We start from the raw sequence: 25,001 nt of genomic DNA, 5'->3' as shown, positions 1-25,001 counted from the left end.
AAGTTAATGAAAGTTAGAATGATGTTGGATTGGAAAGTAAATGGTTACTATTAGCAATGGTTATGATAAGGAGAATAAGGAAGAATAGTCTAAATTTAAATTAAAATAAGGGAAGATTTGCTGAACAATCGATAAGAATTTGGAATACAGAAAGGGGAGGCATGAGGAAGTCGGGGAAGATAGGATATGAAATTAGGATATGAAATGATACATGTTTTTTGTTTTGTTTTTGTTTTTGTATGTTTATGTTTGTTGTATTGTGTTTATATGGAAAAATAAAAATATTATAAAAAAAAAAAACAAGGTGGTGAAAAAGGTTAAATATTTGGGTATCTGGGTCTCCACAAAAAACATAAACCTAGTAGAAGATAACTATATTAGGACCTGGAGAGAGATTAAAAAAGACTTAGATACCTGGAGTAGGATAAAACTCTTCTGGTCGGGTAGAATGGCTGCAATTAAGATGAGTACTCTTCCAAGATTGCTATTTCTATTTCAGAACATTCCGGTGATCAGAGGTACGACAGTGTTCAAAGATTGGCAGAAAACCCTTTCCAGATTTATCTGGCAGGGCAAAAGAGCTAGAATCAAATTTAAACTACTTACAGACCGGAGAGATAGAGGAGGGTTTGCCGTCCCGAACTTGAAATTATACTATGAGGCCTCATGCCTGTGTTGGATCAAGGAATGGGTTGTGTTGAAAAACACAGATTTGTTGGATTTAGAGGGATTTGACATCAGATTTGGTTGGCATGCATATCTATGGCATGAGAAAGAGAGGGCACACAAAGGATTTTCTAACCATATTATAAGAGGAGCGTTGCTTGAGGTATGGAACAGAAATAAAAACACTTGTGTTCCTTTGATGGTGAGAGAGGTTGGGGTTGGGGTTGGCCTAGGGTGTGGTTGTTCATTTGTGGTTGGCTGTGGTGGTCTTTGTTTTCATGCGTGAGTGGGGTGGGTGGGTGTTTTGGATTAGGTTAGCCATATTGATTTGTATGCTGTTGGTGGATTTTTGTCATTGTCTTGTTGGGCTGTGATGTGATGAAGGGGAGCCATACCGGGGTGAAGGTGTCTTCTTCTATTTGTCCCCGTGTCAGTTTCAGTTTAACCATCCCAGAAAGATGTCCATGCTGACTGGGGCTGATAAGAGTTGGAGTCCAACAGCTGGAGGGTTCTCCATCTGTGGCTTAGACCTTCCTTTCCAGACTCAAGGCCTTTAGAATAGGTTTTAGCACACAGTGCAGCTATGTGGACACAAGATGTTTTGTTCCAGCAGTGCAACGGACACATGATGTAACAAGCAGATGGGAACTCATGACGTGAGTGGTTTGCAAAATTACCTAATCCTTACGCTATGTCTTGTATCAGCTGTACTTCTAGTTCCAGTAAGGAGGACAACGGAACCAACAAGGAAGACAGTAAACATTGTTACCATCACTGTCTTCATTCAAGGAAGAATGGCAGAAAGTTTTATTAATGAAGTACTGTGGTGTCCAAAATGGACACGAATGAAAGGAGAGGGAGGAATGGGAACATGTCATGTAGACTCACATAATTTTTACAAGAAATCAAATGAGGAAAATGACAGATATTATGAAAGGTGTCAGTATGTATCATTCTTCCCTGTCTCTGAGTCAGGACATACAAAGAGAAGTATTTCTTTATAAAATGCATAACAAATGTCTGAAATTTAGTACTAGATGATGTGGCAATTGCTTATCAGATTAAAAAATCAGGCAAATTCATATACAATAGGTCTATCAATGGATATTAGTCATGAGACAAAATGATGACTGCAGGATAGGAAATGGACATGGGACTAATATAGGAGGGAGGGGCTGGATCTGGTGCATGGGCCTGATCTTTTCCCCACCCTCAGGGGGCCAAATTGGAAAGGTGAATAGAACCAAGTGAGCTGAGCAGTGAACGTGGGCTTGTCATTTTGGCCCAGCTCTAGATCCCCCCCCCCCCAAATATAATTATTAACAGCTACTAGTAAACAATTGTTGCATTTATCTGGAACTCCTTCTTTACAAAAAATGTGTACTGAACATACAGTAGAAAATGTTTCTGATCCTGAAGAGTTCACATAGATGCATCCAATTCTCAAGCCCTCTTCAGGTGTTCTTACTCAGGCAATGAAAGGGAGGGGATTGAAATGAGCAGTTTGGCCCTACTCCCTTTGTCCATCCTTGTTACCTGTCTCATCACCTTTCACATGTTGGGAAGGGAATGTCAAAAGTGGAGAGCTTTCACTACTCATGCACTTAAAGCTCCCCATGCAGTTCAGACCCATAGAAGGTCAAGGTTCTAAATCTCATGGGGAACCTACACAAATGAAGCAAGCTCCCAGCTTCAGAAATCCAGGCTTCAACACATTGAACATGATAGAGTCAGTGATGAGAACATGACTGAGGGGGTGGTGCCAATGGTCTCATTCCTGCTGTCCTCCTTACTTGATGATAATCATGGGTGGGTGGGTGTGTCAGGATCCTGGACAGGAGAATAAACAGCTGTTGATGGCTTAAATGTGTGCTGCAAGTAAGCTTGGCTAGAACACACTCCTGACAATTTTATTTTATTTTTTAAATTTTTATATCACTTGATTTCTTTAAAAAATAAAAACACCTACGAAAATAAAATATTAACATTATTAATAAAAACTGTTTTAAAAATATTCAACAGCTGCTAAAAAGAAATAAAGCACATGTCTAGATAGTCTTGCCAAAACAATGTTTTTTAAAAGAAGGCACCAAAAATAGTACCGCAAAGGTGCCTGCCTGATGTCAACAGGCAAAGAGTTCAAAGTGTAGATGCTGCCACACTGAAAGGTTGTTTTCTTGCAAATGTAGAATAAGTATTACATGGCACCTGCAACAGTGCCAGTTCTCCCATTCGTGTGAGCATACATGGGTTAAGGTGAATCTGCAAGTAAACTGGTCCTAAGCTGTGAGTAGCACCTTGAACTTGTCCTGGTAGCAAACAGACAACCAGTGCAGCTCTCCAGGCAGAGGTGTTAAATGCCGGCAGGGTCTCACTCCTGCCATCAACCATGCTGCAGCCTTCCGCACAAAGTATAGCTCACCAATCCAGTGCAAGGATAGCCCCACATTGCTGTAATCCAATGTTTAAGTCACCAGTGCCTGAAGTACTGTAGTTAATTCCATCTGGTGGCATCCTAAGTGTATAGGGGACCCAATGGGAAATTTCTCAAGTCTCCTTAAAATTCCTTTGGATTTTCCTTGAAATTTGTCAGACATTTTGCCGAAGAAACCCCTACATTTGATTTTTGCTCTTGGTGACATGTTGGTGGCCAATCAGGAATTATTTGGCCTGTTATCTCAACCTCACAGCTGTGACTCCAAAGTTTCCTTAGATATGTTTTTGCCAAACAAAATGGCAGAACCACATGACCCAACATGGAGATACAGCACCAAAAGGGATAAGTGAATTATCTATGCACTTTTGATTGATTTTCTTTTTATGTATTTAGGTCACATTACATAAACAGGGAAATTCAGCTAGATGTAAAACCAATGAAATTTTTAATGGGGAGCAAAATGCAAATCCTTAGATTATCTTGATAGATTGCAAAAACAAATATTGTTTACAACCTTCCAAAGATTCTCCATTTCAGTTCTAGTAATGTCTTGTTTTATGTAAGAGAGTGATATCAAAACAACATTCCATTGCATCAAAGCTCTTTGTTGCAACATGTTCTTCTGTGGTTTCCAGATCTGCTCCTTTTTTTATCAGCGCACCAGACACTTTCAAGTTCCCCCCTTTAGCTTGTGAAAGTACAGTTTGTTGCTGTTTTAAATTACAAGAAATAATTATGAGGCCAGCATGGACATTGCAGCAATAATGTTGGCAATGATTCAAATACATTGATTTTTTTTAATGACCCTGGAATCATCTATGCATCTTTATGCAAGACAGTTCATATTATGGTAATATCAAATATTTGCCCAAGAAGTTGACCTAAGAATAGAATTGGAAGGAACAAGGGGTCATACCAAATTTTAACTCCATGGATATACAGGAAAGCCTGACCTATGATTAAAGGTTTGCGGATGGTCTGGTGACTGGGTTTGTTACCTGTAGGTCATCTTTGTTTACGGGTCATGGGATGCAGCAAGTAATACTATTTCAAAGCAAACTTACAAAAGACGTAGCAGATGGAGCTTGAGAGGATGGCAGATGCAAAAAACTTGCATGGGTAGAATAGGTGGAAGGGACTTGTTTGGGTGGAGCAGGAGAGAGAGTCTTAAGTTAGTGGGTAGATGTGGTGGGGTGTTTTTTTAGCACCCCCACATGTGATAGGCACTAGCAGGCAGTCATCTAGTCCAAGAGCAGAAATATCTAGTAAATGGTCTTCACTGCTGTTAGATATGATGTCTGTGTACTACCCTCCAGTATTTGAAGTGGTATGCTTCTGAGAATACCAGGTGGTGGGAAATGCATATGAAAAGAATGAAGATTGAAGTGTCGAGTGCACAGAGAAACTTAGAAAGAGATCCCAACTTTTTAAATGCATGGATACAAGGTGAATCGTGAGGGCCATGCACACCGCTAGGTTATAGCCTAATCCTCTGCATGTTTACCCAGAAGGAAGTTCCACAGTAGTCCATACTCACATGTTGCTTTACTCACCTTTGCATGGCATGGCATTGTTATCAAAGAAAGCATTATTGGTTCCAGGTCCCAAGTTCTGGAAATATGAAGCCAGAAGGCAAGAGGAATTGTGAGCACATTCATAATGCCTTCACTTAGTAACAACAGTTTATATCTTATAGTAATAACAGATTATATCTGCTGAATTACAAAGAAAATGCAGATAACTTGTGCTCCTGAATGCTACACCCTGTATGTTCTACACTTATTGTACATTTATGCTATATAAAAATGAATAAAGTTGGAATTCCTTCCCTCTCTCTTTCTCTATGTGTGTGTGTGCGTGTGTGGATGCATGAGAGAAACCATTTGAAGATACCGGTACTTAGTCTGTATGACAATAAACTTTCTGCGTCATCTGGATAGAAAGTCTCAATGTACTCACCTACAAAGATTGTTCCTATCCCAGGGGAGTCATGTTACAAGACTGGGATGATGAAAGTTCATTCTTTTTCATCTACTGCAGGAATAAATCCTGTCACTCACAGCATGGACGTATGTCATGTTTTAGAGTATTATATCTGTAAATAAAGTGACACATAGTTGTCGTTTCAGTTACAAAAAATACATTTTTGTTGGCATCTGTCTGTCTCAAGAGACAATGGAGTGCTTACAGGGAGGAAGATCAGGTTGGCATGGTGCAATCAGACCTGAAGGAATGCTGCATTGGCTCTGCTGGTGCATTTGCACTGCACCAGCCTCACTGCTGCCTCACTCTTCTCCCTCTACCTTCCGGGAAGCAGCAGTGATGTCAGGTGAGCGGTGAGGTCAGGTGAGCAATGGCACCCCCCATGCTGTCTGCAACTGGAAACATTTCCCCTCAGACACTTTGATTGTCAGAATATTCACCTTTTCCCAATCTTGTTAGCTGTCCTTTCCTCCCAAATTGCTCTTGCCTCTGTGCGATATCAACATACACCCTTCCTAGCGACCACTTCTTCCTCCTTCTTCAAGGAATTAGTGAAATGGACAATCCCAGGCAATTATTGATCACGTAGTGAAAGAATATCATGATGCTACATATTCAGTCAAGTGCATTTATATGATGATGTCACTGGGAATGACAAATATAGTTAGGGCCACTGCGTCCTGTTTTGCTGCTTGAGGTGAAACATTAAATACCACCTCCACCCCACTGCCACTGCCACACTGGCCTGCTCCCACACCTGTTGCCTCCATCACTGGCAAAGAAGTGGCATGGCATCTCTCACACTATGAGATCTTGTGATATTTTGCTAGAAACTGGCGCTGATGCTGGTGGTGGAGGAGCACTCATGGGGGCTTCTGCTGCCTGAGAAGGCTGCTTCTTCCCACCTCATGAGTGGACCAGGCCTGAATATAGTTATATGGAAGTGAAAGACCTGCTCAACTGATCAGTCATATGACTGATTCCAGCTGATGAGGGATAATAACACTACATTACTCAATGAACCAGATTTATTCATGTTTTGAAATCACTAATGAAAATCAAAGCCAACTGAGGGCAAAATCAGGCAATCGAAATGAATAGGTGAACATTTTTGAAGACATTTTTGAAACATCATCAAAGTGGAAACGGAGTGTTTTTCTGATAATGTTTCAAAATAAAATGAATAGCTTTGGGCACTCCTTATAAGAACTCAACCATAGTATATAATTCTGGGTTTCAAACCCTAGTTTTATCAATGCACAGATTCTATTTAATCATGCAATGCTGAATTTTCTCTGTGTTTAAAACCAGATGTGAATCATGGATCTAACCCCCCTCCCCCCACAGTGCATTTTCTGGTATTGTTCACTAGCTGAGATGCACAATGGTGAACAGCCCAGCATGGGTGGTTAGAGAAAAGAGATTGTGTAAGAGAGATTGTGTAAAAATTAAGCCTTTAGTGTTACCGGTGATGCACTTGAGATATATTTTGGCATAGTTTTCACTGGAGGCCCAACACTGATCTAACACTGACAAATTCTTTTTTACTGTACAAAGAATTATTACTCATGTCTACAAAAATGGCTTTAGCTTTAAAGCGGATATGATATGTTCCTGATTGCCAAATAAAGCCAAGTGGTATGAAAAATATCTGGGTCTTGTTTTTTTCAACACAGTTGCTATTAGTTGCAGCAGCTTAGCCTCTCCACCACCACTTGGTTCTGGGCCAAAGTCAGAACCTCAGAATATAAACCTTATCAGCTAAGCAATTCTCTTTGCCGCAATAGTCTGTAGTGGGCAATCAGAATTTAAGAGCATCAGTATCAGGCTTGCTCACCAGTCTGAGCAATAAAGACACCTGCTCTTTCTACCAGAATATTACAGTAGTGCTAAAACTACGCATTGACTGCCAGTTCCATGTATTATTGTCAGTATATAAAGAGAAAGAAAATGCCCAAGACCGGGTTACCTGAAGGTCCTTCTTCTTCCTTATACATCAGCCAGATAACTATATAAACCGGTGAAGCCTTCCTGACTATCCCATTATTCTCATATATTTGTTTGATTTCTATGCATATCAAGGCTTTTAGCAAAGTGGCACCAGTTCTTTGGAACACTGTCCCCTTTGAAATCGGACAAACCGCCTGCTGAAAATATTTCTGTTTCAACAAGCACTTTTCAAGAATTAATTTAATTCAGTATTGGTCATTTGTTCTGTGTTTCATGATTTTATGATGTTTTCATGATTTTATTGCCTGCTGCCTTGATTTTTTAAAATGAATTGTAAGTTTGGAAATAGTTCTTATAAATAAATTTGTCTACGGGAAAAGCCACCAGCTATGATGGGCCATCGTATTTACAGTTCTCGCATTCATCACCACTTTCCCTTGCTGTTCCCAACCCCAGCAGAACAAGATACTTATAAATATTCAATTAACTAATGGCAGATCTTATGCATGGCTACTCAGAAACTGGTCCATCTGAATTCAGTGGGACATTCCCCTACATAACTGGGTTTAGGCATTATCCTCCAGCTTTGCCAAATACAGAAATTCACCAGAGAACAGAATGAAATGTGGACCATATGTATGGGAGATAATATGAAGAAGAAATGCCTCCGTAGGTAGACTGACACACACATTTTCACGTTTAAAGAAATCATTTTGTGAGAAGAGAGATGACGCAGCTTTCCTGAAACAGGTATCTATCATCTTACTCTGCTTGTGCAGCTTCTTCATCACTTTGTGTGTGTGTGTGTGTGTGTGTGTTGTCTAGTATAGTGGACAATATCCACTGATTTGAAAGCAGCCGATGAGGTTCTCTTGATGGTCCCTACTCAGTATGAAGTATGTGGTGTGGGGTCCTGGTCCTGGAGCTTTTCAGTGGTGGCTTCTCACAACTGGAACTCCATCTCCCCGTTTATTTTAGAGTCATGCTTAATCTGGGTTTAAACCCTGAATGGTGACTAAGCACATGGCTGGGAGGATGGGGAGAGGAAGGCATATGTAGGCTGCTTGTATATCTTCTTCTCCCATTCCCTCTGGCAAGATCCCCCCTTTTGACCGCCCCAGACAACTCTAGGTGGGCCTGATCTAACCCAGGGTGATCCAGGGCTGCCCCAATCTGATCAGGCAAATCCATTTGGCATTTAGGTTTTGGATGGATCCAGTGCAGTGTGTTACTGGACACAAGATGAGATCCGACTAGTGAGGAATAAACTGGAATTTAGAAAATGCTGCAGATTTTTCAGCTCATGCTCCCCTTCCCTCCCCATGAAAATCATGAACATAAATGGGAAGGAAAAACTGAAATAAATGTTCAGCTAACTGTGCTATGCTCAAGGTTTGGAATTCAAGAATAATTTAGTAATGCACAGTTGCTTCCATTTCAGAAACAAGAACAGGGATGGATGGATCAAATCAAATTGATCAGATTTCTTCCCTACTATCTACTAGATCTCAGTGTGGTTTCTTTTTGAGAATATTTAGCAAGCTGCTTTAAGATCCTCTATAAAGTGGGATGTAAATATCCTAAATAAATATCACCTGTTTATTTAGTGCTGAAGGAAACTTGATAGGCAGGAAGAGCTCCATCCAGCCTCTTCGGCTGCAGCAAGAGGACAAAATTACATGACTCTTGCCTTCCCATCCCCTCCTGGGGTTGAAAAGAGGAAAGATTTGCCCAGATTCTGTTTAGAAAATATGATGGGCAGTTCCCCATATTTGTACAGCAGAACTTGCAACAAAAGAGGAAATGAATCAGCCAAAATAGCATAAACATGACACAGATTTGCATAACTTTTGCACAGACTAGATGCAAATTTAGATGCAAATTTAGAAATATTTAGATACAAATTTGGAAATAATTACCATAATTTAATTATATAATACACTTCCCCATATGGGGGAAGACTGTGCTCATGGGTCCTGTGTGCCTGCTCAGTCTGCTGTCCAGGCAATTTCAAGGCCCTCCGACTGGTTCTCTTATCAATCTTTTGCTTATTTATCTTTAGACTCCTTTGAATTAAGTCCTCTGTAAAGGAGGAGATATTGCTACCCTAGGAAAGGGTTAAGCAGCCCTTCCCCCAGCTCTGCTGCCTCATCCAAACCACCCCAGTTATCCACATATCTGCATATAAATTCCTTTGTGTTGAAGTTGAAGATCCCAACATGGTGGCTCTTCCGCTTCACATGTATTTTGACCTTGCAACTCCCTTATTTTCCCCAGTTCCACACCATACCTTTAAAGCACTCTTATAACACTTCAACAGTCATGGCTACTCCAAGAGAATCCTGGGAACTGTAGTTTGTTAAGGTGCTGGCCTCAAAGAGTGACAGTGCCTAGCACTTCAGTTCCCATAATTCTCTATGACTGTTAAAGTGGTTTAAGATTTCTTTGAATGTACGGCGTCGTTTTGACCCTAGTAGATTAAAGTGCTCTGTCATTCTGGAACAACAAGATTAGACTTTGCATACCCTCCAAGTGTCCTGATTTTCCAGGGTCAGTCCCGGAATTACAAAACCATCATGGCTTCCAATTTGATACTGCAGTGTCCCTTTTTTCCCTGCCACTGCCACCAAACTTGGAGAGCAGGATGAGCCAGTACTTGTCCCAAGCGACAATGGTGGATGTGGCAGCGGCTGTGAGAGAGCATCCTGTTGCCTCTCTATGGCCTCTCCACAGCTGCGGCTGGCCTCTGCTCTCGGGCAGCTCATAGCAGCTGCTGGAGAGAGGGCAAGGAGAAGGAGAGGCTGCCGCTGCGAAGGCCCAACTCCACATGATGTGCCAACTCTGAGGGGCAGGCAGAGGGCAGGGCCACCCTGGGTGGGAAGAAAGGGGGAGTGCAGCAGAGTGTAAGGAGTCTTGATATTATATATATATGCATATGCTTTGTGCATCCGCGCCTAATCCTGCTGCTTTCTAAAATTTATTTATTGGTGTGTTTTGTAAATCTACAAAAAAATAAAATAAAGGGATTAAGGGGTTTTCTTAGGACAGTGGAATATATGTGTGGTGTAGTGATATCTGTTGGCATAGTGATGGTGGCACTCGCCCTTTTTCTGACAGGAAATGCTCTGTGAGGAGCACAAAAATTGGAGGGTCCAGGAGGCTGGGGGGGGGGGTGAGAGACTGAGAAATGTCCCAATTTTCATCTGAGAAATGTTGGAGGGTATGTCAATAAAAATGTGAGCAGAATAAATAGGGATATGCACTATTTTCATAAATTATGAAATGTTTTATACACATTGGTTGTTTAATTGGCTTGTGCATTTAACTGTGTGTTATCTATTTTATGTGTTCCTTGCTTGGAGAGAGTTTTGATCAGGCAGTTTATAAATCTTCTAAAGAATTAAAGAAAAGAACCTTAGCAAAACACTGTCTGAAGTGCTTCCCATCCTCCTTTAAACACCAATGTTCAATGGAGAATGGAAGGTGCTTCAGAGAGTAGTTTGCCAAACTGCTCTCTGAAGTGCCACTCTGTTTGCCTGGGCCTCCTGCTACCTGCCCTGCTTGCTCGCTCACTGGTCTGTCATTATGCTGGAGTTGCCATGGCCTCCTGCTGGCAGCCATGTTAACTGCAACATGATGACAGCCTTACTTTTTTATTATACCATAACATAAAAGGGCAAACATAATGTATGTGAGCCATGTCCTTAAGTAGCCATATAAAGTAGGGCTGTCAGCAAAGATTAGTAAACTGCATAGCTCATTAATTAATCAAATTTGGAGAAAAAGAACATATTACCAAACTATAAGCCTAAGGCAATTTAATAAACATACAGTGCAATCCCATGCAACTTTACTAAGAAGTGTCCCACTCAGTTCAGAGAAATTTACTTTCAAATAAGCACACATTGAATTGCTTCCAAAACCTGCAACCTATGTTTAGAACAAAAGACGATTGTTAATGTTTACATGTGTGTGTGTTTAAAAAGTCCATACTACCACACAATCGTAGAACAAAAGAATCTCTCTCACCAAAACAGATTCAAGTTTGCAGACCTGATATAAAGTAGCTGAAACTAGATCTTCATCTTTTCCTCTCTTTCCCCCCATTCTCTGGAGATTTTCACCTTGCCTTTGTTAGGATCCAGATGCTGATCATTCTTTCACACCCACTTTAAATCTCAGCCTGCTCCTGAACACCCAAGATTTCTGCTGGAGATGGGGGGAAGAGAGGGTGTTGGGGGAAATCACCTTGATGCAGTCAAATGATTCAGTGTGACTTGTCTCATGTCTATTGCTCAAGCCCTTCCCTTTCCCTCAAAACACACATCAACAGAAACTGGAACTCACAATGCATGAACAGCAAATTCCAAGGGGAAAATTGTGCTGAATTTGTTGTGGCAAAGTCTACAAAGAGGTCCATTAAAGAAGACAAGATTTATTATGGCATAAGATTTTGGGGGCTAGAGCTTGCTTTGCCAGATGCAACTAGTCTTTAATCCACACCATGATAACTCTGTTAGCATTTACGGTGCCTCAGAAGTTGCCATTGTTTATTCCCCTGCCCCCCAAGCAACAAATGGTGATATAACCAGAACCTAGTAAAATACTTCCTGAACTCTTCTATACTTGATTAGAAAATTTGTTGTTTTCAGAACATTGTAGGAATTAGAACCCTCTGCTATCCTCTTCCCCTTCCTTTACATTTAATAGCCCCATCAACAACAAAAAAGGTGTGTGGGGAGGGGGCAAGTTCAATAAAATACCCGTTCTATTAACATCCAGGCCAAAGAAAACTTCAGACATTACCAATTTAATTTGGTCTTTGGTGCTTTCACTTGCAAGTAAAATGCCTTGCAAGAAACTATCCTTCACCTGTCGACTGACCCCAGGTAAGTCAGCTTGAAGTTCTGCCCTGCAGTGGCACTGTTGCAACTTGGACGTTGAGCAACACCTTTGGTAAACACTTCCTCATGTAGCAGCAAGAATAAAGCCGAAGCAGTCATTCTTTGCTTTGCACAGTCAAAGGCAGGCTGGAGACAGCTCAAGTTGGCACTTCGGCTTCTGAAATCAAAGGGCTACTCCGTCGCCTCATCAACCCCCTGCCCAAAATGATCAAAGGCCTCTTTGTTACGACTTGCATGGTACTTCTTCACCATCAAGGTAAGGTGGTTGTTTTTTTTTCAAAGAAGCCAAACAAAACCAAAAAGCAAAACTCCATCAGAACTTTGAAAACTTGTGTAGTCTCTGATTAGCTTCTATAGCTTTGTCAGTGTTTTTAATGATTAACAAGCCAGCACATACCCAGTATGAGTTTCTACAGCCGCACCAAGGAAAGTTTCCTAGAGACTTTGTTTCTGTTCCTGAGTGGATGCTTTTCTTTTCTGCTGTTTTATCTTTTTACATCTTGAAACAGGGCTTGAGAATGTCAGTTGGAAAGTCCTGAGAATGTCACAGTGTGGAACAAAAGAAAGTATTTCAGTCATTTGGGAATGAAGAGTTCCAAGAAACTAGAAAGGGAGGGTTGGTTTGTTGGAAGAAGTTGGAAGAAAGCAGCATTTTAACAGGAAAAGTGTGTTCAGTTTTAAACGGGCTGCAAGGGTGAGATATAAATCATAGGCACAAACTTGCATGATATCAGTGATGATGAGCAGCTTGATTATAACTAAACTATATTTTGAGTAACAGTGGATTGAACTGTATTCAAGCCATCGTGACTCCAGTTATTTTGTGCAGCAGCTTACAAGAATCGAAACCCCACAGGTCTGATCTGGCACAGACCACAGTAATAAAGGAAACCATTTTTCTTCCCTTCAAAAATGTAAGAATAATGCTACATAGTGTTTTATATAACACTTTAGAATGTTTGAGGCAGCTAGCACACATTATCTCAATAAAGGGCTTTCTTAATATTCAGACTGTCCAGATCCATTGCTCAAAATGTTTTAATTCGTTTAGTGAGAAACCATGGGAGTGGGTGAGAGCCAAGGGTGGTGTGTGTGATTTGCTCAAAAAAACAAACATTTAATAAGATTAAGGAATGACAATTGTAATGTTAAATCTGTAAGGCTGTAATCCTATACAGTGGTACCTCGGGTTAAGTACTTAATTCGTTCCGGAGGTCTGTTCTTAACCTGAAACTGTTCTTAACCTGAAGCACCACTTTAGCCAATGGGGCCTCCTGCTGCCGCCGCGCCGCCGGAGTACTTCTGTTCTCATCCTGAAGCAAAGTTCTTAACCCGTGGTACTATTTTTGGGTTAGCGGAGTCTGTAACCTGAAGCGTATGTAACCTGAAGGAACCACAAGGGTTACAAGCGTATGTAACCCGAGGAACCACTGTACACACTTAGCTGGGAGCAAGGGCCATCTGTCATGCATGCTTTAGTTGAGATTCCTGCATTGCAGGGCGTTGGACTAGGTGACCCTCTATAATTCTAGGGTTCTATTATTCTGTGCAGTTGGCCATTTACAGTTAGCAGCAGGACTGTATTCCTGGGTAATATTCAATGCTACCCACTGAGTACGTAACTTGGGTTCATTAGTTTCGATGGTTGTACTCTGTGTAGGACTTAGTGGAATACAACCCTATGACTTATTCTTAGTTGACATCAAAATAACAAAACCAAATTGAAATACAGCAGAGATTTTTTAAAAAACAACATATTGCATATTGTCAACAATAAGAATAAATTATAAATTCACTGATGTTGATAGTAGTGCAAATAAGATTAATGTAGTAAAGTTATTCATGCTCCATCAAACAGTATCTTCCATATTAGTTAAGACTGTACCTTGTAACTCACATCCTTCACTTACATAATAAACATGCTCCACACAGATATCACTCTCCATTTCCCTTATTTTAACATGAATAAGTGTGATCATACTTAAAATATCCCAAAATTTCACTAGCTGTTAATGAATTGTCATGTTCCTCTTTTTTCTAGTTCTAGTCTTGAAGCTCTCTATCTTCCTTTTTTTAGATATGGCCCAAAGGGCCACCAGTAGGTCTATTGGGAATTTCTAAGTTCTTTCAAAATTCATTTATTTTGGATAAGTCCAAAATAGATGACCTTTTCTGATGGTGCGGTTCCTCTCTTGATGCCATGCATAAATGACCAGGCTTCTTACTGTGCTGAAGGAAATGGCCCCCATATGGAGCACAAAGATGGTGTCCTATGAGCCCCACCCACATTCTGAGCCCAGATACAGACTTTTCAACCTCACTGAGCATGCTAAGAAACATTGTTCATACTTAGATGCTGAACATGAGTTCTGAACTCCTTTGGTCATTATGGAAAGAGGCTTGTATGCACACCCCAGCTCTGGACCCTTCTCCATTTGTGCTTTAGAGTCCTTCTTCTCAGGCTTAAATGGCCCCATAAATATCTCCCTTCAGTTGGTATGATTGTCTAAGGCAAATTGAGGTACCTGCTCCATTCCCATGCTCTAGGGACACTGTTTACATGCCATAAGAAGCTAAGTGAACAGCCAGTGATGACAAGGAGTGCGGGGAGCAGAGGGTCAGGAAGCTCCAGGAATTGGTAGGGGGTGTTCTGCAGAATTGTGGGCCTTGGCAAATGCCTGTCAGTGCTGTCCCCTGGCGCTGGCACATTGCTATTAAGAAATCTCTGATTTCCCATTCAATTTTTCAACGTTCCATGTGGCAGTGTGGTAGCCCTCCTAGTGAGAAAGACTGACTATGGCCCTAGCTGCCACTTCTCCCTCCTCTTTCTCTATCCTTCCTTGTAACATGTACCACGGGAACCTTTGGCCTGAAACCAGCCCTCCAAATCTCAGAACTCTCCCCAGGCTCTCCTCGGGTCATACATCTTACTGGACCTGCTTCACACTATCTTTGAGTGTTTGGGCCGTGCTGGATTATATCTCAAACCCTCCAACATTTCTCTGATGTCCTATTCAATTATTATATTATATTATATTATATTATATTATATTTATTTTATTATATTATATTATATTATATTATATTATATTATATTATATTATATTATATTATTAATTTAATACCCTGTCCATCTGACTTTCCAGCATATATAAAACACAATAAAACATTAAACATTAAAAAAACTTCCCTATACAGAACTGCCTTCAGATGGCTTGTGGGCTGGATAACTCCACACCCTCCAACATTTCTTCATTGAAAATAGGGACATCCTAAGGAAAAGTGGGACATTCCAGTATCAAATCAGAAACCGGGATGGCTTCTGTAAATCTGAGACTGTCCCTGGAAAATAGGGACACTTGGAGAATCTGATATCCTTGAACTCTGATAATGCTTTTTGGATGGCAGAGAGTGTATCTAGAAATTAGTCTACAGTACAAAAATAACATTTGCATTCATTGCTCCACCTACCTCTGGCTCCTCCTACCCCTCATATGTGGTTGCTTAGAAGGGGATGTGGCCCTCAGGCTGAAAAATGTCCTCCACCCCAGTGTACTATAACACAACTGTGCACCTTTATGCCCCCAACTGACGGTCAGTTGTGTGATGAAGGCCTGGAGGAAAAGCACAACGACCACACACCATATTTTGTGCAATACTGCTTGCAAATGGGTAGATCGGGAAAATCATGCAACGGTGGCAGTTGCACTATCTTGCACTGTGTAGTTTGGTACAAGCTGCAGCAGCTAAAGCAGCAGCACACTGCTTGTTTCAGGGATGAGGGGTTGTTGTTCTGCCAGGGTCCTTAAATAGCTCTGAGTGAAGTCGCCCACACCCTGCATTCTGCTAATCAAGTCCTATGTTAGTTGTTGGCATGTTCTGTTCTCCAGGTTGCTGTTGAATAATTTGCCTTCAGGTTTGGCATACCCAAAATAGGTCTGCCCGCCCACACAGAGAACAAGATCCATAATGCACCCTCTTACTCATGCCATCTGAGATGGAATAAATCCAGATGGAGTCCACCATCAAAGTATCTGTGTGATATTCACAATTCCCAAATGCCTGTCCCTAGTCCATACTTCACTTACATGGAGCACGGGGCAAACCCTCTAAGCAGCGGGTGGTTCATTTGATCACTAGATCCATCTGTTTGAATGCAGTATCATTTCATCAGTTAAATGAAGACTGCTGACTTTTGGGTCTGCTAATAAGCAACTTTTAAAACAGGCTAACCAGCAGAGCCATTTACTACTACTACTACTACTACTACTACTACTACTACTACAGTGGTACTTTGGGTTACATACGCTTCAGGTTACAGACTCCGCTAGCCCAGAAATAGTACCTCGGGTTAAGAACTTTGCTTCAGGATGAGAATAGAAATCATGCTCCGGCGGCACGGCGGCAGCAGGAGGCCCCCATTAGCTAAAATGGTGCTTCAGGTTAAGAACAGTTTCAGGTTAAGAACGGACCTCCGGAACGAATTAAGTACTTAACCGAAGGTACCACTGTACTACTATATTCCCCCCTCATTCCCCCTCCTGGAATATTACCAAAGAATCCTGTGCACACTTACCTAGGAGTAAGCCCCATTGAACACAGTGAGACTTACTTCTAAGTAGCAGCCCTTCTTGCATTTAAAGAATGTACTCATCTCCCCCACCTCAGTCTTTTTTTCTTCTCAAGATTAAACATACCCAGTACCTTCAACCTTTCCTCACAGGCTTATTTCCATTTTCATGGCCTTCCCCTGATCTTATTGTCATTTGTCTACACCAGGGAGCAGCTTCTGCTTCTTCTTCTTCTTCTTCTTCTTCTTCTTCTTCTTCTTCTTCTTCTTCTTCTTCTTGTCGTTTTGGCCTGGCAGACCAGATTATTTACCTGTCTATACCTTTGTCAACCAACTTTGACAGGTAGGTGGGTGGGACAACCCACCTGCCACTCACCTGAGATCATTATGATGTCACATGATTGACTAATGGGTTGTCCTGCTTGTGTTGTGTTTCCCAAGCACCCAGCTGGTTGTGGAGCACTTGGGAACTGCAAAGGGGGATTTGCCACCCATATGCTATGGGTCTGGGAAGCACTGAGCCATAGGTTGGCAAAACTACTATCAAAAGGGATCTACTGCATGATCAAGTTTCCCATGGGAAACTTAGTTATGCAACTGATCCAGCAGGCTTCAAGTCCCTGCCCTTCAGCTACACTCTTCTTAAAGTGAGCCACCACAGAGCTGCACACTTGACACACTTTGACCCATTTCTGTAGCATGTGGGAGATACACTCTGAATAAGGGGTGTGTATTGGGGCAAAGTTATCCAGCATTCTGATGCCCTGAGTAGTGATGAGGCCTCATTTACTCCCTAATTCATTTCCTGTTATTCAGTAGGAGTTTAAGTTCTATGCATAGCCCTTTCCAGTGAAAAGCTAATTAGTCACTACTCCTACTACTAGCATTTCATAGCCTAAGGCCAGTCTTATGCCTGGGCTGCGCTAAACATACTAGCAAGTCTCTGAAAGTAGTAATTTAATGGGTGAACTTTATACCTGGCAGGCATGCTCACACGTGATCTATGCAGATATGAATAGTCCTGAAAGAAAAAAAACAATTCTGAATTAAACAGTCTTGGCCTCAACAAACTGTGACCAAAAAACCCTGATTCTTTAAAAAAAATAAAAATTAAACCAGAGAACCAAGTTCTGAACGCAATAGTTTCATGCAAACTTTGCAGAGATAAATATAGTTAGTATTTGGCAAGCGGTTGGAAGCTAGGCATGCAAGAGAATATGTGTGAGGATAATCCACATCTGTGAATAGTACATATTTTCTTACATTTATATCCCACTTTTCATCTACCATTGAACTGAAGGTGGCATACATGTGACCCATATGTTTGTTCAGCTCTGCCATGTGGAAATAGATATTTTTTGCCATAGTCCACATACAATTTAGTAGCAACTTTGCAATTTTGTGTCTATTTCAGCTTAGGGATAGAAGAGAAATTCAATTTGGTTCACATTTTAATGCAAATACTGTATATCTAATTTGCAGTTCTCAAAAATATGTAAACAGAAATGCAGCTGTCCTTCAAAATTTGCACTTCTCTGAGTTTTGCAATGCAGTTCTCCAATGGAAAAATGTGTATGTTAGGAGAAAGTGTGCACAAAAATGCACGTATTAATTGAAATGACATAATCAAATGCACTCTATTAGAGAAAATTGTTTGCAAAAATGTGTATATTAGGATAAATGCACACAAAAATGCTCACTTGGTCACTTTCTTAAAGATATAAAATAAATGGCAAACCGATGCAGAAATGTTGGAATATTGCAAACTGAATTTATGATTGGGATAGCAGAAACTGAGGAAAACTAAAATTGAAAATTTGGTCCATTCATACTACGGACTGTGGATTTATAATCATCTGAATAAGCTCCATCACTGATTTGTGCTGAACCATTTCTGGAGTCCACTTCTAGACAGGAAAAAATGTATTTGGCAATCAGCATACAGAGGTACATTTTCAGGTTTAGGATGGGGTGGCAGAGGCAAGATTCACCACAAGAGATAGTTGTTTGCTTTCAGATAAATTTGATTTGAACATGCCCTCGCTCCGCTGTAAGGCAGACTGCGGCCCTCCAGACTCCCTAAATCAGAGATGAGGAACCTGTGGCCCTCCAGATGTAGGAGGAGTGCAGCTCTCATCATCCCTAACCATGCTGGCTGGGGTTGATGGAAGCTGGAAGGACCACAAGTTCCCCATCTCTCCCTAGATACCTTGTTGGTGTCTTATGGCAAACTTTGGATTTGGATTTACAATCCTTGGATTATGCATGTCCTCACTGGTGATTGCGGGTGGGTGGCAAGGCAGGGTGCGTTCTAGACACAACAGGCTCTTGGCCTCTGAACAAGGTTGTTGACAGGTTGAACTGAATGGAAAAGTTTGCAAAGAACATGCTCTATAACATGAGAGTGAGTCATCACAATTTCCTCTCTAAGTCACCTGCTCCTTAGCTTTGCATCTTTATAAACCAATGCTTACTCATCTATAAGTCAGTCCTCACTCAACCTCTTTCTGCTGAGCCCACTCTCAACCCAAGCTGGAGGCAGAGGGATTTTCCTTCTCCTGGCCTAGTCACCGAGGCTTCACTCAGATAAGATGGAATTGCTGCTGGTCAGTGGGAAAACTGGTCCAGGATTAGGGAATATAACTTGTTCTTTATGTGGGGACAGCTGTGAAAAAGGTGAAGGCTATGCTAGGGACCATTAGGAAAGGAATTGAAAATAAAACTGAAAATATCACAATGCTGTTATACAAATCTATGGTGTGACCACACTAGAAATACTGTATATTGTTTTGGACACTATGCCTCAAAAAAGATTTTGTAGAGTTGGAAAAGGTTAAGAAAGCAGCAACAAAAATCAAGAAAATGGAGCAACTCCACGATGAGGAAAAGTGGAGCTTCTTAGTTAAGAGAAAATGCAAGTAACCAGGCTCTTCTTACGTTCTTATGGATGGGATTGCTCTCCCATTGAAATACCACATTCACAATTTGAGCTTGCCTCTTGATTTGACTTTGCTCAGGTAGCAGCAGCAGTGTCCAGGAGTGCCTTTCTGTGGCTTTGACTAGCACACCAGCTGTGCTCTCTCTTGGACACAGCAGATCTGGCCACAGTTATGCATATCTTGGTCACACCCAGGTTAGATTACTGCAGTGCCCACTTTGTGGGGCTGCCTTTGAAATGGGTTTAGACTCTTCAGCTGATGCAAGATGCAATGGACAAGGCATTTGACTGTGGGTTACTGGGGGGAGGCATATCACTCCAGTATGTTTCTGGGGACAATTTAGAGTGCTCCCCATGATTAAGAAAGCCCTAATGTTTGGGGCTATGGCTATTTAAAGAACCATCTTCTCCCACATGGCCCTGCCTACCCACTGCATTCATTACTGAAGTCTTTGTTCTGCACTTCTTTGCATTCAGATGGTCAGCTGAATGAGGCATTGGATGGCAAGTCCTCAGAGACGTACTGAGACTATGGATCTCCTGACGTCAGGAAGCCAGAGGGCTTCCTCTTTTGTGGCCTTTAGCTGCAGTGTGAAGGCATTTCTGTTACCTCCGCTGTTTGTTTTTTCCTCCTTAGTAATATGAAAGTTTTCAGTTGTATCAAGTTTTGCCTCTCTGTTCTGATATGTAGCTTATTTTCTAATATAATATATCTATATTCTGAAATAGATATATGTCTTACATTAGACCACCTGTGATGGACAGCTGAGTCTGGCGATGCAGTGCCTCAGAATTCCACCAGAGGGCTGGAGCCTCTCTCTGATTGGCTACCAAGAGGGGGGGTGGAGCCAGTGCTTTGGGAGGGAAAATAAAAGGAGCCGTTTCTGAGATTCAGATGGGGAGGTGGTTTAAGAGAGAGCAGAGCAATTAAGTTTAAAGAACTGAAGTGAAATCACTGGAAATAAGTTGCGCATTTACCCAGTGGCGTAGCGTGGGGGGTGCAGGGGGGGCCGGCCGCACCGGGCGCAACATCGGGGGGGCGCTCGCACTCGCAGCTCTCTGCCCCTACCTGGCTCACTCACTCTCTCTCACTGCAGTGCTGGCTGTGTGAATCTGATCCGAGCCACCGGGTCGCCGCCCACTGTGGAGGGGGTGGGTGCCAGGCGTGCAGTGCGGAGAGAGAGAGGGGGACTATCTGGGGGAGGGACAGTGCAGCGGCTGCCCAGCGCAGCGCTGAGCACGGGAGAGAACCACACCAGACCAGACCAGGCAGCAGCAAGAAGAAGCTGGCAGCGGCGGCAGGTTAGGGGTTAGGGGGCGCAAATTACTTGCCTTGCCCCGGGTGCTGACAACCCACGCTACGCCACTGCATTTACCATGTTTTCTAGAAACCTATAATATATTTAACTGAAGAGTAATAACTTAAAATAAACAACTGAAGTTTAAAAGAAGCTGTGTGTTTACTACTTTGTTTAGAAGCCTGTAATATACACAAGATTTAGCATAATTATTAATAAGTTAACTGTTCCCTGAAAGACCTTTATCAACTGACACCACCTTTGTTTTATCAACTTTTATAAATCTTTTCTTATTTGGACAACTTCTCCCTGAGTCTCCAAGGTTCTAAGTTTACCCTCACACAAAACCCAAAAGATAACCCATGGTGGTTATATATCCATCACACCACCTCCAAGGCCTTTATGGCTGGAAAGGCAGAACTTGCATTTTTACAAGTGACATATAATCTTTGCTGGGGTTTCATCCTTTCGTGTGGCACCAGCAGACCTTGGAACTCTGCCTATTTACATCATGCATGTATCCTCTTTATACTATTATAGACACCTATTCAAAACTTTTTTTCAGCAAGGTTTTTCAGATATGTACTTTAGTTAGGTATACTAGGGTTTAATATTTTCTGATTTTATCGGCATATTATTTATAACTGTTTTATGTACACCACTTGAAGGTTTTTGTTTCTAATTAAGAGGTTTATATATATATTTTCTGAATATAAATGAACACCAAAGTACATAAATGAAAAATTTTCTCTCACTATCCTAGCACACAAGTGCACACAGAGATAGGCAAATGCAGCAACAACTGTGCAACAAATAGTAATTAAAAGTGGAGTGGCATGTGACTAGTCCCTATGTAGACCCTCCTTCCCAAGCAGTGTGCTAATTTTGAAATGTTTGCATATGAGTGTGTATACTAGCCCTCCCAAACCAGGTATTCTCCACATGTTTTTCGACACCAACTCCCATCAGTCACAACCAGTATCACCAATGGTCAGGGATGATGGGAGTCATAGTCAGTGCAAGGCAACTTTGATGTGATAACCTTTTTACGCATACACATATCACAACAATCTCAACCTAGGAAGGAAGGACATCATTTCACAAGTGTCACTCCAGGATGAAAGGGCAACATTTCACAAGTGCAAAATAAAACATTGTGTTCCAGTAAACAAAGTGGTTATGATTAGGAACTTTTCAATGCTATTAGGAGAGCTTGCTGTCAACAATCATAGGCTAATTGGTCCTAAGAGCAAACCATCTGGTGATTGACAGGTAGGCAACTGTTTCCAACAATTCTCCAACTCTAAAGTAGCACTTTCTGTTGGATTTGAAAATAAATCATCATCTTCAGTACTTATGGGATTTAGACTTCTTTGCTTTTTGAGACATTTTGACTCTTCTGTGTCTCAGTGCTAGGAATATTCTATAGTCTAGATTTCCAAATTGACAAAAAATAAAACATTAAAGGGGGCTTTGTGTTCTAATCATAACCACTTTGTTTACTGGAACACAATGTTTTATTTTGCACTTGTGAAATGTTGCCCTTTCATCCTGGAGTGACACTTGTGAAATGATGTCCTTCCTTCCTAGGTTGAGATTGTTGTGATATGTGTATGCGTAAAAAGGTTATCACATCAAAGTTGCCTTGCACTGGCTTCCCGTTGCTGTAGATTGTCCTTTTCAAACAGCAACAACAGTAGCGTAGTACTGTCAAGATCAACTGAAAGACATGAAGTAGGGAGCTAGCTTCCACAAAACTCTTCCACTGGCTGAATGGTAAATAAAACAAGGGGGAGGGAGAAGAGGAGAAGATGCTGGTCCAAGAACATGGTCTGAAGGAGCAGAAGGCCACAACCTTGCTGAAAAGTAGACAGGTCAGTGTCAGGTTGGGTGACACCCCGGGAAACCCATGAATGCTGCCTTGGGTTCTGTGACAGAAGAAAGATGGATTATAAATGTATGAAAAGGAATTACAATGATGAAAAACTGCATAGTATAAATTCCCATCTGTAATACGTAAAAGTCTTAATAAGCTGATTCAGAAAGTTCCTTGCAGATTTATTAACACACATTGTCATTCTTCAGAGCTCAGCCCCTTCCTCCAGTCTTTGGCAGTTAATATCTCAGCTGAGTACAGAGATACATCATGTCTTACACACGAGCTGTGGTCCTTGGATGAAGGGTGGTACAGTGGTACCTTGGGTTAAGTACTTAATTCGTTCTGGAGGTCTGTTCTTAACCTGAAACTGTTCTTAACCTGAAGCACCACTTTAGCTAATGGGGCCTCCTGCAGCTGCCGTGCTGCCGGAGCATGATTTCTGTTCTCATCCTGAAGCAAAGTTCTTAACCTGAGGTAATATTTCTGGGTTAGCGGAGTTTGTAACCTGAAGCGTATGTAACCTGAAGCGTATGTAACCTGAGGTACCACTGTATATAAATTTACTAAATAAAAAAAAGTTAGAAAATTTAGGACAGAGAAAAGAAAGTACCTTTCTGCATAGCATATAGTTAAGCAATGAAATTCAGTCCTGCAAGATGTGGTGACAGCCACTAATTTGGATGACATTAAAAAAGAATTAGACAAATTCATGGAGGGTAAAACTATGAGTGGTAATTTGTTATGTTGGCTGCATTCTACCTCCACTGCTGGAGGTAGTCTGCCTCTGAATACCAGTTGCCAGAAAACACAAATGGGGAGGACGCTATTGCACTCAGGACCTGCTTGCAGGCTTCCCATAGGCATCTGGTTGGCCAGCATGAAAAGAGGATGTTGGACTAGATAGTCCTTTGGCCTGATCCACAGGTTCTTCTGAGTCTCCTGTAGTGCACAGCCTGCCATTTTGCATGGTGCTATTGGTGTGGTGCATTGTGAATCATTGCATCTGAACATGTTGAAGGGCATTTTCTTAGCATATCTTTCGCCTAAGAACAAACTGTGAAAACAGTGGAAGACAAGCTGCTGAAGAGGAAATGAACATGGCACATGCACCAACAGAGCTTTGAGTGGCTAGGAGGGTGGGCTTCGGCAATGATCAATGATATGAAAATGGAAGTGTTGCAAGCATAGTTCTAGTTTTCTCTTTGAAAATGTGTAGCGTTTGCAATATTGTATGTTGGATACTTGTCTTAGGGCAATTCAGCTGAAAATATTACATGGAATGTATTGGACTCCCAAGCTTGTTTATTCATGGAAGGATCAAAAATTCCACTGGGCTTGACCTTATCATTAGGCAGAGTGAAGCGGCTACCTCAGGCAGCAGATGCTGGAGGATGGGAAAGAGCAGCACTTCCCACCAGTCATGCCTTGAGCCTGGGCATTCCCCTCTTTTGTGTCAAGCAGCCTGATCTCTGCTTCTTCTGCTAGTTTCTGTTGGCTGGTGTGATGAAGTAAGATTCAACTTCCCGTCTACTTAGCATCTGTATATGGAACACAAGAGGCAAAATAGTATTGGTGAATCCTGGGAAAGCACAAGTTCTTTGGTGCATCTAAGGTAGATACAGTACATTTATTGTCCCATTCATTCAGTTGCATTTGGAGAACTTCCACTTCAACAATTAACCCAGTGTTCAAAAAGGGGTGTTTTCCCTGACCCTTTGACTTAGCTGTGGTTTTTATAAGGGGACCATGATATAGAGTAACATAATTTAGCTAAAATTGTGGAGTGGCTTTTGGATTCCATTAAGCCCTCCCCCTTACCTCCCCCAGCCATGCTGAACACTTGTCCCAGTGGGGTGTGGGGAGAAAAACAATTGTGTGTACAGGAACAGCCCTAAGAGATTTTGCTGCCTGAAGCAAAGAGGTTGCAATGGAATGTTACACAAACGCTAGCAACGTGGGGCACACTCCATCGTACTGAGTGCAGTGGGATACTTAAGGGAGTGCAACAGGGGGTGCATGATGCACACAGTGCTTCAACCCATCTGTCCCTGCCCAGCAGCTGCACTTGTCAGGTGGGTACTGCTGAGAGTATCATATGTCCTAGAGGTGCTCTTAGCTTGTATTAAAAACTGGTCTCTTATTGCTGCAGCTCCAGCTCTCTGGAATCAATTTCCAGTTGAAATTAGATAGCTAGCATCATGATTGTCTGGCCCCTACTGAATACACACACACACACACACACACACACACACACACACACACGTTTAAGAAGGCTTCACACCCTGAGGTGTGAAGAAATTGTTTTATTGCTTTCAGAGTTTGTAAAGATGGTTTGAATGTTTTTAGAGTTTGCTGAAATCATTGAATCTTAGAATT

At 41.6% G+C, this 25,001-nt stretch overlaps 1 protein-coding gene and 1 long non-coding RNA gene across 5 annotated transcripts in view; one reads left to right on the top strand and one right to left on the bottom strand.

Moving 5' to 3' along the window:
- The window catches only part of LOC310750763, a 40,821-nt gene extending 34,595 nt beyond the window's left edge, over positions 1-6,226 (bottom strand). For 3 of the 4 annotated variants that reach the window (XR_014542243.1, XR_014542244.1, XR_014542245.1), the window contains exons 1-2: positions 5,527-6,226; positions 5,063-5,198 (exon numbers count right to left, since the gene is read on the bottom strand). This is a non-coding gene — a long non-coding RNA (uncharacterized lncRNA). Of the gene's footprint in view, positions 1-1,434; positions 3,814-5,062; positions 5,199-5,526 lie in introns of those variants that run through there. The other variant, XR_014542246.1, reaches the window with a different exon arrangement.
- Positions 6,227-11,498: 5,272 nt separating this feature from the next.
- Positions 11,499-25,001, top strand: part of ADAM28 (ADAM metallopeptidase domain 28) — a 72,748-nt gene continuing 59,245 nt past the window's right edge. The window contains exon 1 of the mRNA XM_083588503.1: positions 11,499-12,196. Coding sequence (XP_083444629.1) covers positions 12,145-12,196 — 52 coding nt within the window. The 5' untranslated portion in view covers positions 11,499-12,144. The remainder of the gene's footprint in view (positions 12,197-25,001) is intronic.

This window comes from Podarcis filfolensis (genome assembly GCF_964270895.1).
Source record: "Podarcis filfolensis genome assembly, chromosome: 15".
Lineage (NCBI taxonomy): Eukaryota > Metazoa > Chordata > Lepidosauria > Squamata > Lacertidae > Podarcis > Podarcis filfolensis.
This window is presented reverse-complemented; position numbering and strand designations above follow the sequence as displayed.